Source organism: Nicotiana tabacum, chromosome 1, assembly GCF_000715075.1.
Source record: "Nicotiana tabacum cultivar K326 chromosome 1, ASM71507v2, whole genome shotgun sequence".
NCBI classification, from domain to species: Eukaryota; Viridiplantae; Streptophyta; class Magnoliopsida; order Solanales; family Solanaceae; genus Nicotiana; species Nicotiana tabacum.
In genome coordinates, this window is record NC_134080.1 from 178195029 (window position 1) to 178212505 (window position 17477).

General features: G+C 33.8%; 1 protein-coding gene across 2 annotated transcripts; it reads left to right on the forward strand.

Annotated features, from left to right (window-relative positions):
- The first annotated feature begins 11274 nt into the window (after positions 1–11274).
- On the forward strand, positions 11275–17094 carry LOC107823823 (RNA polymerase sigma factor sigB-like). Of its 2 annotated transcripts, XR_012710455.1 has the most exons (8): positions 11275–11733; positions 13440–13672; positions 14060–14650; positions 15307–15537; positions 15640–15780; positions 15888–16088; positions 16257–16392; positions 16639–17094. XR_012710455.1 is itself a non-coding variant. In XM_016650528.2 (7 exons), exons 1-7 carry the CDS (start codon positions 11646–11648, stop codon positions 16918–16920), a joined length of 1767 nt encoding a protein of 588 aa, XP_016506014.2. In that variant the 5' UTR covers positions 11275–11645; the 3' UTR covers positions 16921–17094. The 2 variants fall into 2 exon arrangements, 1 of the variants encoding a protein (XP_016506014.2); XM_016650528.2 differs by lacking the exon at positions 16257–16392.
- The last annotated feature ends 383 nt before the right edge of the window (positions 17095–17477 follow it).

The window sequence follows — 17477 nt, forward strand, 5'->3', positions numbered from 1 at the left end:
TCTGTGTTCAATTCAATTATCAATTATCATTTCAGTTGCCAGTTATCAGTTCAATTATCAGTTCAGTTATCAGTTAAGTTATCAGTTATCATTTCAGTTATCAATTATCAAATCTCAGTTATCAACTTAGTTTCAGTTTTAGCATTTATAATTCTTTCTTTCAGTTGCTTTACATACCAGTACAATTCAAATGTACTGACGTCCCTTTTGCCCGGGGCCTGCATCTCACAATGCAGGTAATGATTTACAGGTTGATGATTCCTAGCGCTAGGATTCTCGTACCAGTTATTTGGTGATCCTAGTTCTTTCGAGGCATTATCATTACTTCACAGTCCTTCGGTATTTTCAGACAGTCAATGTTTTCAGTACGTCAATAGAGGCTTCATAGACTAGAGTAACAGCTAGATAGAGTCACAGGCTTTTCATATTAAGCTATTTTGGCAACAAACATGTTTCAGAACTATATTAGTATTTCCGCACTTTGATTTATATCATTCAGACTTTCAGTATATCAGCATGTGTTAGTTAATCTTCCGCATTCAGTATGTTATGATATCACATGCTGGTTCAGCCTGCCAGTTGGTTTGCTCGGTCACATGTAGTCAGGCACCGAGTGTCGTGTTACGTCCAGGCCCAGGTTCAGGGCGTGACAATGAATTTCTCATTATGTCTCGTAATTAAAAGCATGTAGTTACCAGATCATGCCAAAATGAAGAAAAGGTTTAACCTTAACATACCTTATCACAATCTTTCCAATTAACACGTTGAACTCTTCTCCGCGCCTTAATCTACAACAACGATAATAATACTATCATTAAGTTACGAAAGGTACAACTATCATATAACGAATAACAAGCTTATTTTATATTAAAACGGGCAGCATCTCCCCTATAATCTTTACTTCCTCCCAATTTGATATAACACCAGAAACACAAGAACACAACAATAACAACATATATACATTATTTTCCAATCTTATATACACCACAAAATATTACAAAATAGCCCAACACAGCCCAATCTCTTCATACACAAAACGTCCACTGTAGTAGTGTCAAACAACCCGAAAATGTTACGACGAACGACCAGCCCACCACCCTGAATTTATGTGGTATTTCTCCATACCCTTTCTCCTCCAAAACTCCCTAAAACAGTAGCAAAACACGCAATCCAACAGCAACACAAGACAGCCCACAAAACAGTCCACTACAAGTTAAATAACTAGAACTCACGACTTTTGATCACTGTCCCGTAAATTCTTACAATTATAGAATGACTTTCCATACATTTTCAGCAGAAAAAATGGATGAAAGAGATCATTATAATTACCTTATTTATTGAATATCTCAGCTCCTATATTGGTTCTTCAAACCCTAGCTTTTCCTCCAACTAGGACTTGACAAGAAGAGAAAATCAATTAGGGTTTGTGTTCAATTTTGGGGGGATTTTTTTAGGGGCTTATCTCTGGTTTTATGCCTTATTATCAGTGTGACATATGAAGGAAATAGGCCCTTAGAAGGTCTCTTTGGCCGACCCGAACTGGCCCCTTTTTGGACATATGTAGTCCCCTCATTTAAGCAAGTAGGTGACACACCTACTTGTCACCTAGTAGTCTGTGGAGTCTCACAAAAATACATATATCTCTGTACTATGATGTTATATTGACAAATGATTTAATGTATCAGAAAATAAACTCATAGATATTCAATTTGATGGGTGGATCACCCCTTAACTCTAAGTATATTGGGAGAAAATCGCAGTGACTTTTGACCCAAATTTCAGTAAAACTTATGAATGTAACTTATGATGACTTTCATCGACTTTTGTTCCACAATTCGCTTGACTTCAAAACTTAATACATGACTATCATAAGACTAAAACAAATTATAACATAACCCTCTTATCATGTTAAGAACCCTAGTCTCAACTCAAAGGTATGGCTTATAAAATTCCCAATTTGTCGACGATTGAAAAAATATTATTTTCTTCAATTCCTTTAGCTTCTGAACCTTCCAGACCTCTTTGTACTTGTTGTTCATAATCTTCAATATTTGTAACCTCTGAGGTAACATGATAACTTACTTTATATACTTTTAAAGATGATATCATTTCTGAGCTTATATAAATTTACTTACGACGTACTCCCACGTACGAAAATATGGGGTGTAACAACATAGTCCAAAGAAAGCATAATCAAATGCCAAACTCTATCGGATATGTTCACAACCTAGATACGTATATATGCTCTTCACCTCGCATACATATAGCTCCTAAATCAAGCAACATGCAGCAAATAGATCATCTATGGGGAGAATTCCATTTTACAAAGATAGACAAGACACTTACCTACATCCAAGAACACCTTCGATTTTCCAAAATAATTTTCCCTCTCAAATCAACCTACAAATGACTCGAATCTAGTCAAATGCAACTCAATAAGGTCAAACAAAGCCATATGAACCAATTTCAAATAATAAAGTTTCAATCTTTAATTAAATCCCCAAAAGTCAATAAAAGTCAACTTGGGCTACATGGTCAAAACCTGAGTCTAGTAAAAATTGCGACTACCCATAACCCCACAAATTCAAATATATTATTGTACTCCAAAATCGAGTCTAAATAGATCCTCAAATCCCCAAAATACAGTCTCTTAAGTTGTAGACAAAAATCTCAAGTTCTCATATTCAAATCCATGTTTTGATGTTATATCTAGTGTTAATTCCATGTAACTCTATATATTTAGTGTAGAATCACCTACCTCAAAGCATGTGTGTAAAACCATAGCTTTAAACTCCTCAAAATAAGCACCGAAAGTTAGGAAATAAAATAAGAAATCACAAATTTCGGTCATAAATAGTCCATACCAAAAAATTGGCTAGTACCACGAAAACGACTATGCTGACCAGATAACTGACCTGTGGTCCATGAAACCATAGCGAAATGAAAAAGTCCCACTCTCCAGCCATCTCAAAATCGATATGCGGCCGTGAAACTGATGTGCCTGCATAGAAATTATGTTGTCCATGCAACCCTTTGTGAAAATGACCTGATAACATCCAATTTATGCAATCTCGCTCTGAATGCGCCGAAACGGACTCGAGTCCCTTGGGACCCGATTCAACCATACCAACATGTACATAAACACTACTTGTATTACTATTGCATTACTATTCTTATTTATGATTTCCTACCGTACATACTCGGTACTTTATTCGTAATGACGTCTCTTTTGCCTAGGGACACTGCGTTTTGTGCCCGCAGGTCCCGATAGATAGGTTGACAGTCCTCCTAGTAGGCTATCTGCTTAGTGGAAGGTATTGGTGCACTCCACTTGCTCCGGAATTGCCTATTTGGTCAGTATACTTTGTACATGTATTAATTGGTATGGCGGGACCCTGTCTAGACTTTTATGATGTTTATGTACTCATAGAGGCTTATAGACAGATGTCATTTATATGGATACTTGTATGACCCTTGTCGGCCTATGTTTTGAGTGTACAAATGAACATATCAGCCTTATAGGCCCGTATGTCACATGTATAAGTTTGTATATCATGTTGGGTCAGGAAATCATAAATAATAATAGTAATGCAAAAAGAGATAGAGAAGGTACAATCTCTCTCTCTCTCTCTATATATATATATATATATATATATATATATATATATATATATATATATATATATATATATATATATATATATCATACCCGTGAGCATCATCATCATATGTATTATCATATCATCATAATCATATCATACTCGGCCTCGAAAAGGACTCGGTAAAAACGTACCCGGCCATCATAAGGCTTGGTAGAATCATAACTGGCCATGTGAAGCTCGATAAAACCCAACTGATCAGTGGTTTCACAATAGATGTCGTACCCACCCGACTATAGTGCGGCTTGGTAGAGTAAAATAGATACATATATGTAATGCATGTTGGACTCATGGAATCACATTGTAAACCTTTCGGAGTGACGTAAGGTTGTCACACCTTCGATTCATATTATGGACATGTATAGAAGTAGAAAAGACGTAGAGTTGAGGCTAAAGCTTGTCAACAATATCATCACCTCACTTTTCTTATCAAGCCATTCAAGAATATAAGAAAATACATGGCTTAAGGATCAGAATTCAATGACAGTAACCATATTTATGGAAAGAAAAAATATGTAAAAAAAAAAACCTTCAAAATAAGACTCCAATGAATATACTTTCAATTGACAGTATGAAGACTAATATTTGTTGTTGCCTCTACACAAACTTTTTTCAGAACTGTTTTCCAATAACAACTACAATAGAATCAGGCTAAAAAAAGGATCTCCAAAAAGAGTTTATGATAGAAGAAATTATAGAAAGAAAGACTTAGACTGTAAGTGAAAAATTGATCTTGTAGTCTAAAATCTAAGATAAATGATATGAATATAGAAATATAATGAATAAACTTCCATAATATTCACGGTACACATGCGAAAAGCAAGTCAAAAATAGAAGAACCTAATAATACTGAATATTAAGCTGGTTGCGAAACGTTAAATGTAATGCAGTTCCATCACGAGGTGCATCTTTCTCAAATACAACTTTGTCTATCTGAATGTCGCTAAGACGGTGCAAATATAGTAAAAGAGAAGAAGAGTGAAACCCCACATTTTAGACAAAATTTTAATAAAATAACGAAATGAATGCCAGAACATATGCAAAGATAAATCTTTAAAGATATGCATATTCTTCAAGTATAACTTTGTACATTTGAATGTCCCTGAGACCGAAAAGAAAAAAAAGTACCACATTTTGGACAAAACTATATAAAATAATGAAACAAATGCCAGAACATATGCAAAGATAATCGTTAAAGAGCAAGAGAAAAATATTGTAACAGAATAAAAGGCTTAATTTCTAGTTACTTTTCTTTTGCATTACATTCCATTGCCATAAGGCATTCGATCGGTCAACAGACACAAATGATGCGAACCTAAAACAAATGTGAAAAATAATATATTAAAAAAGTTTATATTTCCCTCATCTGGAGAGAACGTCTGACACATTTATATACCTTATTTTATCTTTTATTCACTTGTTATGTTGTCTTATTCCATCCTAGAAAATTTATTTATACATACATACATATATACATATATACATATATACATACATACATACATACATATATATATATATATATATATATATATATATATATATATATATATATATGAAGTGCGAGATGTTTTAAATGATACTTATTAAGAGAGTAAAATATTGGCTCAAAAACTGTAAGGTATCGCTTTTGTCTATGTGAACATGGACCGAAAACAATCATAAGCCTCTCTTATGGGTTTTGGATCTCTTTTGTCTAAGTGTCCTAAAAGGATGGAGAGTAAAGAAGAAGCTCCTTATATATTGGCTCAAAAACTGTAAGGTATCGCCATGAAAGATGACTTTTTAATTGACACATGTGGATAACATCTACCATGTTATTGAATCTTTTTATTTATTTATTTGAAAAGCAGGACACTACAAATTTATAGCATGAGTTTGATCCATTAACCAAAAATTCTTGGTACATTCATTTGAGAACAAATTAGTACAGTATATTTTTTTAGTTTTACTTATATGATGGTCAGAAAGAGAAAAAACAAAATAACTATTCATGATGATATTGATGGTCCAACAAATACAAAAACTGGATCGAAGATTGAATATATTATTTTTATTTTATCTATAATTGCCTTCAACAATATAGGTCATCTTGAAGAAAATGGTTATAATTAATAAATTAATGCTAATTATTCTTTTTTATTTATTGACATTCTAGAAAATCTCTATGTGGAATAGAGAACCTCCTAAAATACCACAAGCTAAAATTTAATAATGGCAGCGAACAATTTAAAAGCATATCACTCATCCGATCATTCTAAGCTCAACTTTTTACTATTCTTTATGTTCCTCTAGTTCTAAAGACTAAGACTTAATGTTTAATCCTACCTTACAAAAAAAACACTTAATGTTTAATCTAAGCTAAACCAATAAAGTTACTTTGGAGGTAAACATGCCAAATTACAATACCAAGAAGCACAATCTAATAACTAAATTTTGCATTCATAACCTATTAAAAAAAAAAAGCAGTAGATAAATGATGATGAGAGGAACTTACTTGAGATGCTTCCTAGACCACCCAACACATCTTGATGAGCCTCTTATAGCCACTAATTTATTTTCATCTTTGTACCTCGCAAACCAACTATGTGCAATCCTGGGAAAAATCTTCACAGATGCACGTTTACAACTTCTATTAGGTTTGACTAACTGGTTTATATAGTGACATCTTATTAGTTTAATATTTTTAAATAAAACTTCTTGGAACATTACAATGCCAATTTTCCTTCTACTTGTTTGAATTTGCAACTTTGAACATCACAGAGCTACCTGAAAGACTCCACAAATTCACTATCACGTTCATATTCTCACACAACTAATATAGAAAATACAGGATGACAAACTTTTTCTTGATAAGGAGGCACACTAAAATTGCAAGTTTCTCTGCACATACACAATTCAATCTAGACCATTGCATATTCGGTTATTTTATAACCATTTACTCATCAACCTCTTTCTCACCTATTTCCACGGTTGTTCAGTAACATCTTTCGGCCGAACAACCTTATTTACTATAGCACTATCATGCCACTTCATAATTTAGCTATTCAACTCATTTTTTCCCGCATATAAATCATCAATTGTTGATTTGAAATGAAGGCATCTTATATTATTTATTTTTCTCTGCTTGTACAATAAAACTGCTTGAAATATTATATTGCTAATTTTCCTTCTACTTGTTGGAATTTGCAACTTTGAACAAAACAGAGCGACCTCAAAGACTCCACAAATTCACTATCACATTCATATTCACACACAACTAATATGAAAAACTCATGAACACAAACCTTTTCTTCATAAGGAGGCAAACTAAAATTGCAAATTTCTCTGCATATACACACTTCAATCTAGACCATTACCTATTCGGTGATTTCATAACCATTTACTCATCAACCTCTTTCTCACCTATTTTCACGGTTGTTCGCTCACATCTTTCGGCCGAACAACGTTATTTGCCATAGCACTATCACAGTATAGTAAAAAATTCACTGAGTATTTTATACACAGCAGATAACACACAAAATCGGATGAAGATCCTTATTCAACAAGAGAACATTAAGTACTTTATAAAAATTCTCCAATCATTTACACCTATATCAATGAAATAACATTTATCAAAACATATGTAACAGTAGATTAGCTTGCCTTTTTTAATCGTTGCTTGCATATGCAAACAGACAAATTGTAAAATGATGTTTGAGGAGGAACACCCTTGATTCTCTTCTTAACACCTTTCTTATTCGTCTTGTATCCTTTTGCCTATTGTACCAATCAATCATTAAAAATCTTCGAATCATCATTCAACTTAATTGTTTTGGTGAAAGTCAAAATCTTGTATCAAATTTCGTCTACCAAATTGATTTGGTTATGCTCAAATTTAATTCAAGTTTCAAATAGAAAATAAATAAATTTGAAATGAGGAGAACAAAGGACCTTTTTTTATGTGACAAACTTCAAATTTCGTGCTTACAATCACCAATTGGGTAGTCTTCTTTCGCAACCTGTCATCGAAATTGGTGGTTCTTCGATTTGGTCATTATTTGAACAAATCTCCTCCCAGAACAATCTATGGTTGTTCGATCTGGTCATCATTTGATGAAATTAGATGAGTTTTAAACTTTTCCGAAGAAGAGAACATTGATTTCTGCAGCAGTTTTTGCTATGGTAATTTGTTACCCTTTTTACGCTTGATTTTGCAATTTCGTGGGATCATGGTAGGTTTTTTATCTTTTAGTTTAATGTAATTAAATAATATAGAATTCAGCTATAATTTTTTAACAAAGAAGCTCGTTTATTATTTTTAGAATTGTTACAATTTTTCTTTTTTTTTCCCCTATTTCTTTGTAATTGATATTTCTTAATTTTGACAGGTTTAATTGTAACTATTATGCAGCAGTTTTTGCTGTGTTAATTTGTTATCTTTTTGTGATTTTACAATTAAGTGGGATCATGAGAGGTTTTGTCATCTTTAATTAATTTATTTAAATAATATAGAATTCAACTACAGGTTTTTAACAAAGAAGCGGGTGGAGACACTCGTTTATTCTTTTTGAATTGTATCAGGTGTTTTTTTTCTTGCTTTTTTCCCTATTTCTTTGCAAATATTTTCTTTATTTAAAATTAATTCTATTTTAAATTATTTTTTTAACCTCCAAGTTAGGTGGAGGTTTGTCCTCAAAGTGGACACATGTTCAATTATTGTTTTGTCACTTGGCATAATATTATGGATTTGCTTATCCTATTATATATTATGAAATCAATGTTTACCGAAGACGAGAACATTGATTTCTACAGCAGTTTTTGCTATGGTAATTTGTTACCCTTTTTTACGCTTGATTTTACAATTTCGTGGGATCATGGGAGGTTTTTTATCTTTTAGTTTAATGTAATTAAATAATATAGAATTCAGCTACAATTTTTTAACAAAGAAGCTGGTTTATTATTTTTAGAATTGTAACAATTTTTCTTTTTTTTTCCCTATTTCTTTGTAATTGATATTTCTTAATTTTGACAGGTTTAATTGTAACTATTATGCATCAGTTTTTGCTATGTTAATTTGTTATCTTTTTGTGATTTTACAATTACGTGGGATCATGGGAGATTTTGTCATCTTTTAATTTATTTATTTAAATAATATAGAATTCAACTATAGATTTTTAACAAAGAAGTGGGTGGAGACACTCGTTTATTCTTTTTGAATTGTATCAGGTGTTTCTTTTCTTGCTTTTTTCCCTATTTCTTTGTAAATATTTTCTTTATTTAAAATTAATTCTATTTTAAATTATTTTTTTAACCTCCAAGTTAGGTGGAGGTTTGTCCTCAAAGTGGACACGTGTTCAATTATTGTTTTGTCACTTGGCATAATATTATGGATTTGCTTATCCTATTCTATATTATGAAATCAATGTTTACCGAAGACGAGAACATTGATTTCTACAGCAGTTTTTGCTATGGTAATTTGTTACCCTTTTTTACGCTTGATTTTACAATTTCGTGGGATCATGGGAGGTTTTTTTATCTTTTAGTTTAATGTAATTAAATAATATAGAATTCAGCTACAATTTTTTAACAAAGAAGCTGGTTTATTATTTTTAGAATTGTAACAATTTTTCTTTTTCCCCCTATTTCTTTGTAATTGATATTTCTTAATTTTGAAAGGTTTAATTGTAACTATTATGCATCAGTTTTTGCTGTGTTAATTTGTTATCTTTTTGTGATTTTAAAATTACGTGGGATCATGGGAGATTGTGTCATCTTTTAATTAATTTATTTAAATAATATATAATTCAACTACAGGTTTTTAACAAAGAAGTGAGTGGAGACACTCGTTTATTCTTTTTGAATTGTATCAGGTGTTTTTTTTCTTGCTTTTTTCCCCTATTTCTTTGTAAATATTTTCTTTATCTAAAATTAATTCTATTTTAAATTATTTTTTTAACCTCCAAGTTAGTTGGAGGTTTGTCCTAAAAGTGGACACATGTTCAATTATTGTTTTGACACTTGGCATAATATTATGGATTTGCTTCTCCTATTCTATATTATGAAATCAATATTTTCCGAAGAAGAGAACATTGATTTCTGCAGCAGTTTTTGCTATGGTAATTTATTACCCTTTTTTACGCTTGATTTTGCAATTTCGTGGGATCATGGGAGGCTTTTTATCTTTTAGTTTAATGTAATTAAATAATATAGAATTCAGCTACAATTTTTTAACAAAGAAGCCGGTTTATTATTTTTAGAATTGTAACAATTTTTCTTTTTTTTTCCCTATTTCTTTGTAATTGATATTTCTTAATTTTGACAGGTTTAATTGTAACTATTATGCATCAGTTTTTGCTGTGTTAATTTGTTATCTTTTTGTGATTTTACAATTACATGGGATCATAGGAGATTTTGTCATCTTTTAATTTATTTATTTAAATAATATAGAATTCAACTACAGATTTTTAACAAAGAAGTGGGTGGAGACACTCGTTTATTCTTTTTGAATCGTATCAGGTGTTTTTTTTTCTTGCTTTTTTCCCTATTTCTTTGTAAATATTTTCTTTATTTAAAATTAATTCTATTTTAAATTATTTTTTTAACCTCCAAGTTAGTTGGAGGTTTGTCCTAAAAGTGGACACATGTTCAATTATTGTTTTGACACTTGGCATAATATTATGGATTTGCTTCTCCTATTCTATATTATGAAATCAATGTTTATCGAAGAAGATAACATTGATTTCTGCAGCAGTTTTTGGTATGGTAATTTGTTACCTTTTTTTACGCTTGATTTTACAATTTCGTGGGATCATGGGAGGTTTTTTATCTTTTAGTTTAATGTAATTAAATAATATAGAATTCAGCTACAATTTTTTAACAAAGAAGCTGGTTTATTATTTTTAGAATTGTAACAATTTTTCTTTTTTTCCCCTATTTCTTTGTAATTGATATTTCTTAATTTTGAAAGGTTAATTTGTAACTATTATGCATCAGTTTTTGTTGTGTTAATTTTTTTCTCTTTTTGTGATTTTACAATTACGTGGGATCATGAGAGGTTTTGTCATCTTTTAATTTATTTATTTAAATAATATAGTATTCAACTACAGGTTTTTAACAAAGAAGTGGGTGTAGACACTCGTTTATTCTTTTTGAATTGTATCAGGTGTTTTTTTCTTACTTTTTTCCCTATTTCTTTGTAAATATTTTCTTTATTTAAAATTATTTTTATTTTAAATTATTTTTTAACCTCCAAGTTAGTTGGAGGTTTGTCCTAAAAGTGGATACATGTTCAATTAATTTTTTGACACTTGACATAATATTATGGATTTGCTTCTCCTATTCTATATAGATAGAAGATATATAGATAGATTTTTTAAACTAAATTTCATGAAATAATAAATCGGGTAGATTGTATATTTTATCAGTGAACTATATTATAGAATTTCTTTTTGAAAAATCCCAATTATTCTCAACGACTACTAGCAATTTAATTAGCTGTACCATTAACGGTTATATATTAATGAAATTCTTTTGTAGGTCTTTGGATTTTCTTAGTAACTTCCATAATATAAGTTTAGGTGAGAATATTCTCCTACCCACACCCTTTTTCTCCTCTGTCAATATTCTCCCAATTGGGCACAACTAGGTGTGTGCCTATTTTGAAAGGCGGGCCGAATAAAAAGCCCAATAAAGAATGAATACAGAAAAAATATTTGGCCTCCTCATTCCACCTCATGCTAACTTCTCTTATCCTTTTATTTATCACATTCCAAAGAAACACTCTCCTCTCTTTCTCCTCCTCCATCTTCTTCATCCTCTTCTCTGCAGAGTTTTCTGGCTTCTATTTCAAACCCATTTTGCAAAATTCAAGAATTATTGAATAGTTTTTGCTTCATTGACTTATAGTTAAATATATGTCAAGATAGTGTACGTATGGTGTGAAAATAAGTGAGAACTTATGACTCCCTTATTATTCCTTTATGTGAATTTATAGTAGAAATTAACATGTCTTGCCTATTGCCTCAATTCAAGTGTCTGCCTGATACTTTTGCCCTTAGCTTCAAAACCCATCAACAGTCTGCCCCTCAACGCTGTAAGTCTCCTCCTTTCCCCGCAAGATACTTTAAATATAAAAAATATTTTTTTTTTAATGACAAAGTTGAATTTAGTAAGTAGTTATTTTTCTTATGGTGTTGTGTTCAAAAGTTAATGTTTAATGAGGAACTATCTCTGTTTTTTATGTAAATGATTTTGTTAATATTTTCTTACCAATTTATTTCTTTATGCGATTGAGGCGAGCAATGTCTTAGCTTTCTGAATAAACTTTAATGAATATGGAGATTCAAAGATTGTGTTTATTTGGTACTGAATCCCTTGTGAAAGAAATTGAAGAAAAGAGAGTATTTTGTAGCTAAAGTTCTCAACTTTATAAAAATTTGGATTCTTGATTGATATTAGATGTTGATTTTTTAGTTACTGAAGGAATTATGTAGGATTATACTGGGTCGTTGTTGTTGTTGTAGAAGATTTTGAATGACTGAATCTATCCTTTGCCTACATAATCAGATGGTGATCATTGCTTTAGGCTAAGAGAGCAAATATCTACTAGTAGTACTTTTTATTTTGAATACTATACTCCAAACACGAGTTGCTGAGTCCATTGGGTTTAAATCCTAGATCAGTCTCTGCATGTAGTTAGTGTTATTATCTTCATATTCTCATGTTGTGGTCCTTTGGAAACAATGTTGGCTGCAAGGTGGACTGTATTAATATAAATTTATGTAGTATTAGACTTTTAGATTTTTGATGAGGTCTATACAAATCCAATTACTGCTCAAATTTAGAAAACTTACTGAGAAACTTACACACCTCGCAGCTACTGTTTAGGTACCGTACACATAGGGAGAGGGAGGGTGAGGGAACCTAAAGCTAGCAGTTAAGTAAGTAACCGGTAAGCTGCTGAATTGGAACTCTTTAAGGTATGCCTTTACTCCCAAGACCGGATTCATTCACGCTTTCGCACCTCAGCATCGGCAGGGCCTAGAGAGCTGTCTTCGCTTTTGGTTCCCTCTTGCCAATAAACTTTCCCCATCCTTCGATTAAATCCACTTCTTTCGAAGGAGGTGAAGAGGACCGACCGACCCGGGTTTTTATGAGTGTTGGCGGAAGGGTTTGAGTCTAAATGATTTGATAGTGCTCAAGCTAAAGATCGATGCCCTTCAGAGCTAACATAGAAGAGAGATTCCCGGATAGCAAACCCAGAAGTTATTAAAATCGAGATATGGAACTCCAGCAAGAAATCTATTGACGAGTTGGTGTCGGACGGAGCAGGCACACTGACTACTCTGATGTGAATGAACTTATATTACTCTAGGATCATAAGTTGCTTATGTCTATTGATGATGCTTAGGAAAGGCGGGACTCTATCTCCACTATTAATTCCGAGTGAAAGCTTTATACAATGAGGACTACCTGTTGTGCTAGTTGTATTTTCAGAAGACACAACTCTTGTGTTTGACTATTTCTTTAATTGTTCCTGTCATTGCCTCTGTAAGCTTGATTTATGAGCTGCAGCCTTTTGCTTTGCCACAAGTGTGTGATGACTTACATTTGGTGATCTACCTGTTTGCATTATACTAAGTTTAGTCTTACTCATAGACCTGGATGCAGCTTGATTCTAAAGTTTTAGCTTAAAGTTGCTCAATTCACTATTACCTCTATCCCTGTGCGGTTGGGAAGGTGTTAATCATCCATATTATAGACTCCATGGTTCTTAATATCATCCTTTCTGAAATGCAGCAAAAGGTAGAGATCCTTCTCAATTGTGGACTCAATGTGTCTTATCCACTTCATCAACAGCGGCAGCTACAGTGCTTGATATTGAGAAGCTACAGTTACCATCTATAGACAGATCATGGAAAACACCATTGGTAAATGCCACAACCACAGAAGTAGATGTACAGAAGCTAAAATTGCAGTCATTGGAGGCTCATTCACCAGGATACAGTGGAGGAGTTGCTCTGTCCACTGAGGTACAACTTAAATGAATAGCCTAGAAATATATAGAGATTAATCTTGAACGCTGAGAAACTGAATCGTGTTTCTATCTCTCTGAAAAGAAAGATGAGATAAGTTTCAGGTGGAGTTAGTTTTACGATAACAAAGAATAAAGAAGCAGTACTGAGTAGTTTTTTCCTTTTATACTTGAGCAGCTTTCTAGGTTACAAGTGGAAGCAGGTTATATATTGTCTTTGGCCACGGAGTCAAATTTATATGCCGTCGAAATCACTTTAGCACCAAGTTCTGGTTCTTAATATGCTATTTCTATTGGATCTTACTCTGCCTCTTCATTGGTTGTAATATGCCCGGTGTGAAATATGAAAAGGCTGGTGTAAATTGCTGATTCAGTACATCTGCAGGCAAACACTAAAGCTGCTTTAGCTACTGAAAATCTTCTTACGGGTGAAGAAGCTGTAATAGCTGCTGCTGCTGCTGAAGCAGTTGCTTTGGCAAAAGCTGCATTAAAAGTTGCAAAAGATGCTGTGATGATGGTCGGCCATAACAACTCAGATGACACTGTGGCAGGTGTGGATACTACCCAGCTGCTTGAGAGGTTTCAACCTGGCGAGACGGGGCGAAACAGCATAGTTGGGGAGCTAAAGGCAAGTGAGATGAGATGGAGCGAAAGTAATTCATCCGGAAACTCACTTACAGATTCTGAGGACCTGGAACCAACACATGAAGAGCTGGAACTTCTTCAAACAGAGCTTTTAAATGGTATAGCTGTAAGATCTAAGCGTCAAAATGAACGGAAGGCTAGAAGAGCGAGAGCAGTAGAGAGGGCTGCAGCCAATGTTGTGTCAGTGAAGTCTGGCTCCGCAGGCCGAAAAAAGCGTGCGTCAGTACAGGATGTTGATTACTCTGATCCATTGCGTTACTTGAGAGGAACAACAAGTACTTCTAGGCTGCTCACTGCATCTGAAGAACATAAGTTGTCAGAAGGAATACAGGTGCTAAGTTTTTCTAACTTGAGCAGTGTTGCCCTTTTGCCTTCTGAGATTTTGTACAAGCATTTTCCTTTTTCGCTGCAGCAACAAGCACCTTTGCACCAGCTTTTACCTTTCTTTGTTCATCCCAAGTAAATTATGTCTCCCCACTTGCTTATCTTTGGTTCGAACCTAAATGTTGTTTCTTAAATCTTAATATGAAGAACTACTTTCATCTACCTTTCTCTTTTTGTTACAAAGTCAGGATCCAAGTTTATAGGTGCATGAATAGTTTGTGAATCTTTTCTTTACCCTGCTATGGATGTTGATTTCCTATCTGGCTGTGAAGATGTTCAATGAAAGTCAATCTACTTTAGTAAACATCATGTCAAAAAGAATACTTCTTGTTTAACTGAAATTGTCTGCTTCCATGAACAATTATGAGCTTTTAGTAGAACACCGCAAAAGTTGCTCTTGGATCTTTTTGTTTATTGCTTCAAATGAAGGATCTAGTCGCAAACTCTTAATAAAGTGCTGAGACATCATTGTATCTACTGCTAACTTTTTCTCAAGTTTATGTTTATATTTTATTTTTCTGAGGAGTTCACTTCCTACTTTTCCTTGAAAGTGTTTTATTTTTGTGTTTGTTCTTTAACGAATTTGTGATGACAAAAAAACAGGAGCTACTGAAGTTGGAAAGGCTTCAGGAGGAGCTTGCAGAGCGCTGTGGGGGTCAGCCCACTTCCGCACAATGGGCTGCTGCAGCCGGAGTTGACCTGAAGACCCTACGGAAGCATATAAACTATGGAATTCTTTGTAAAGATAAAATGATTAAGAGCAACATAAGGCTTGTTATATCCATTGCCAAAAATTATCAAGGGGCAGGAATGAATCTTCAAGATTTGGTTCAGGTATATATGGGGCAATTATATATGATCACGAGACTGTAGCTCTTCGGAGGGATTAAAACCATCAGAAACATAACGTGCTTATATTTGGAAATTGATTTACAGGAAGGATGTCGTGGCCTTGTAAGGGGTGCTGAAAAGTTTGACGCTTCAAAGGGTTTTAAGTTCTCAACATACGCTCATTGGTGGATTAAACAGGCTGTTAGGAAGTCGCTTTCTGATCAATCTAGGACAATTCGGTTGCCAGTATGTGTGACACTCCTGCTCCAAATAAAAAAGAAAGACATGTATGTCTTAGTTGACTTTCCTTCGCTTATCTAATTTTGAGCATTCCTTTAATTTTTCCATGACAGTTTCACATGGTCGAGGCAACTTATAGAGTTAAGGAAGCAAGAAAGCAATTATATAGTGAAAATGGTAGACATCCTGATGAGGAGGAACTAGCTGAAGCAACGGGATTGTCAATGAAGAGGCTCACTGCTGCGATGCTAACTCCTAAAGCTCCGAGATCACTTGACCAGAAAATTGGATTCAACCAAAATCTCAAACCTTCGGTTAGTCCTGGAAAACATTTCTTGTTTATTTTACGCTCTTGATGATCCTGGAAAATCTTTCTTTCCACATTCTGGTCTTCTTGTGTCCAATCCAGCTATTCTTGAATTAATTTATGTGTGGTTACAGAACTTTATTCACTATAATACTAAAGTCACAAAACTATTTAGGGACGCGGCCCTTCCCCGGACCCTACGTGAATGCAGGATGCTTTGTGCACCGGGCAACCCCAACTACAAAACCTACCATCAAGGGGGGTGACTTTACTGTTATGGGTTGAGCTTTGGGGCTTTACTTTTATAGCGGGTAAAGTATAGTTACTTTAATGTGGCAAAAAACAGTTTTATAATTTAACTGTTATACTAGTAGATAAAATTCAGTTGCTTTAATGGGAGAGAAAGATAGTTTTGTGACTTCAGTGTTAAAATGGATAATAGTCAGTTACCATACATGAAATTAACCCTGCAATTCTTGATTCTTACCACTTCAGAATTAATGGACTCTTATTTGTTGTGCTAACCTATATCGGTTTCTTTTACATATGGTGTTCAGGAAGTGATTGCAGACCCTGAAGCCGAAACATCAGAAGAGACATTGATCAAGCAGTTCATGAAACAGGACCTACAGAAGGTTTTAGATACCCTGAATCCAAGGGAGAGGCAGGTTATTCGATGGCGATTTGGACTGGAAGATGGGAGGATGAAGACATTGCAAGAGATTGGGGAATTAATGAGCGTAAGCCGGGAGAGAATCAGGCAAATTGAGTCTAGTGCATTCCGCAAGTTAAAGAACAAGAAAAGAACGAAAAATTTGCAGCAATATATTACTGCTTAAGAGTCTCCAGAAAAATAGAAGTATTCACTTTCTATAGTTCATTGAGTCTTCATTGTTTGATAGGAAAAGTTGGTTCTTCTTTAACAATTTTTTTTTTGGTTCAGAACTTTGCAAACATTTTGTGCATAATACAAAAATTTTGGTTCAAATGATAGGAACATTAAATTTTCTGTTCCTCAAGGGAGTAAACGTATTTAAAAATTTCTCCGAACATTATGCCCCATCTACAATTATTGCGCATTAAAAATTGTGGTACTTTAAGCAAAGCAAATGAAATAGTCCTGTGCACGGTGAAATCTGGGAGGCCGATTTCTCCTCGACTGAATACCTCGAAGGGTGATCCCGGAAACCCGGGATCTCGAGCCAGTCACTTCCCTCAAGATCGGTCGGTACCTTGCCAAGGATGGTGTTGACTAAAGCCCCGACGAACACAGGAATCTCCCGAGGAATGCACCGGGTTCGATCAGGTCTATTCAAGCGGCTCGACATCAGCCCACTTGTACATCGCAAAGCTAGCCGGTTGTCCCATCCTATTTCTTTTATCACGCAACGTATCT

What these genes read in the sequence shown, in the direction of transcription:
- LOC107823823 (XM_016650528.2), top strand. Translation starts at nt 11,646, where the DNA reads ATGTCTTGCCTATTGCCTCAATTCAAGTGTCTGCCTGATACTTTTGCC. An exon ending in GAGTTGCTCTGTCCACTGAG is followed by an intron (nt 13,673 to 14,059) that starts GTACAACTTAAA and finishes GTACATCTGCAG; the next exon opens with GCAAACACTAAAGCTGCTTT. An exon ending in ACCAAAATCTCAAACCTTCG is followed by an intron (nt 16,089 to 16,638) that starts GTTAGTCCTGGA and finishes TATGGTGTTCAG; the next exon opens with GAAGTGATTGCAGACCCTGA.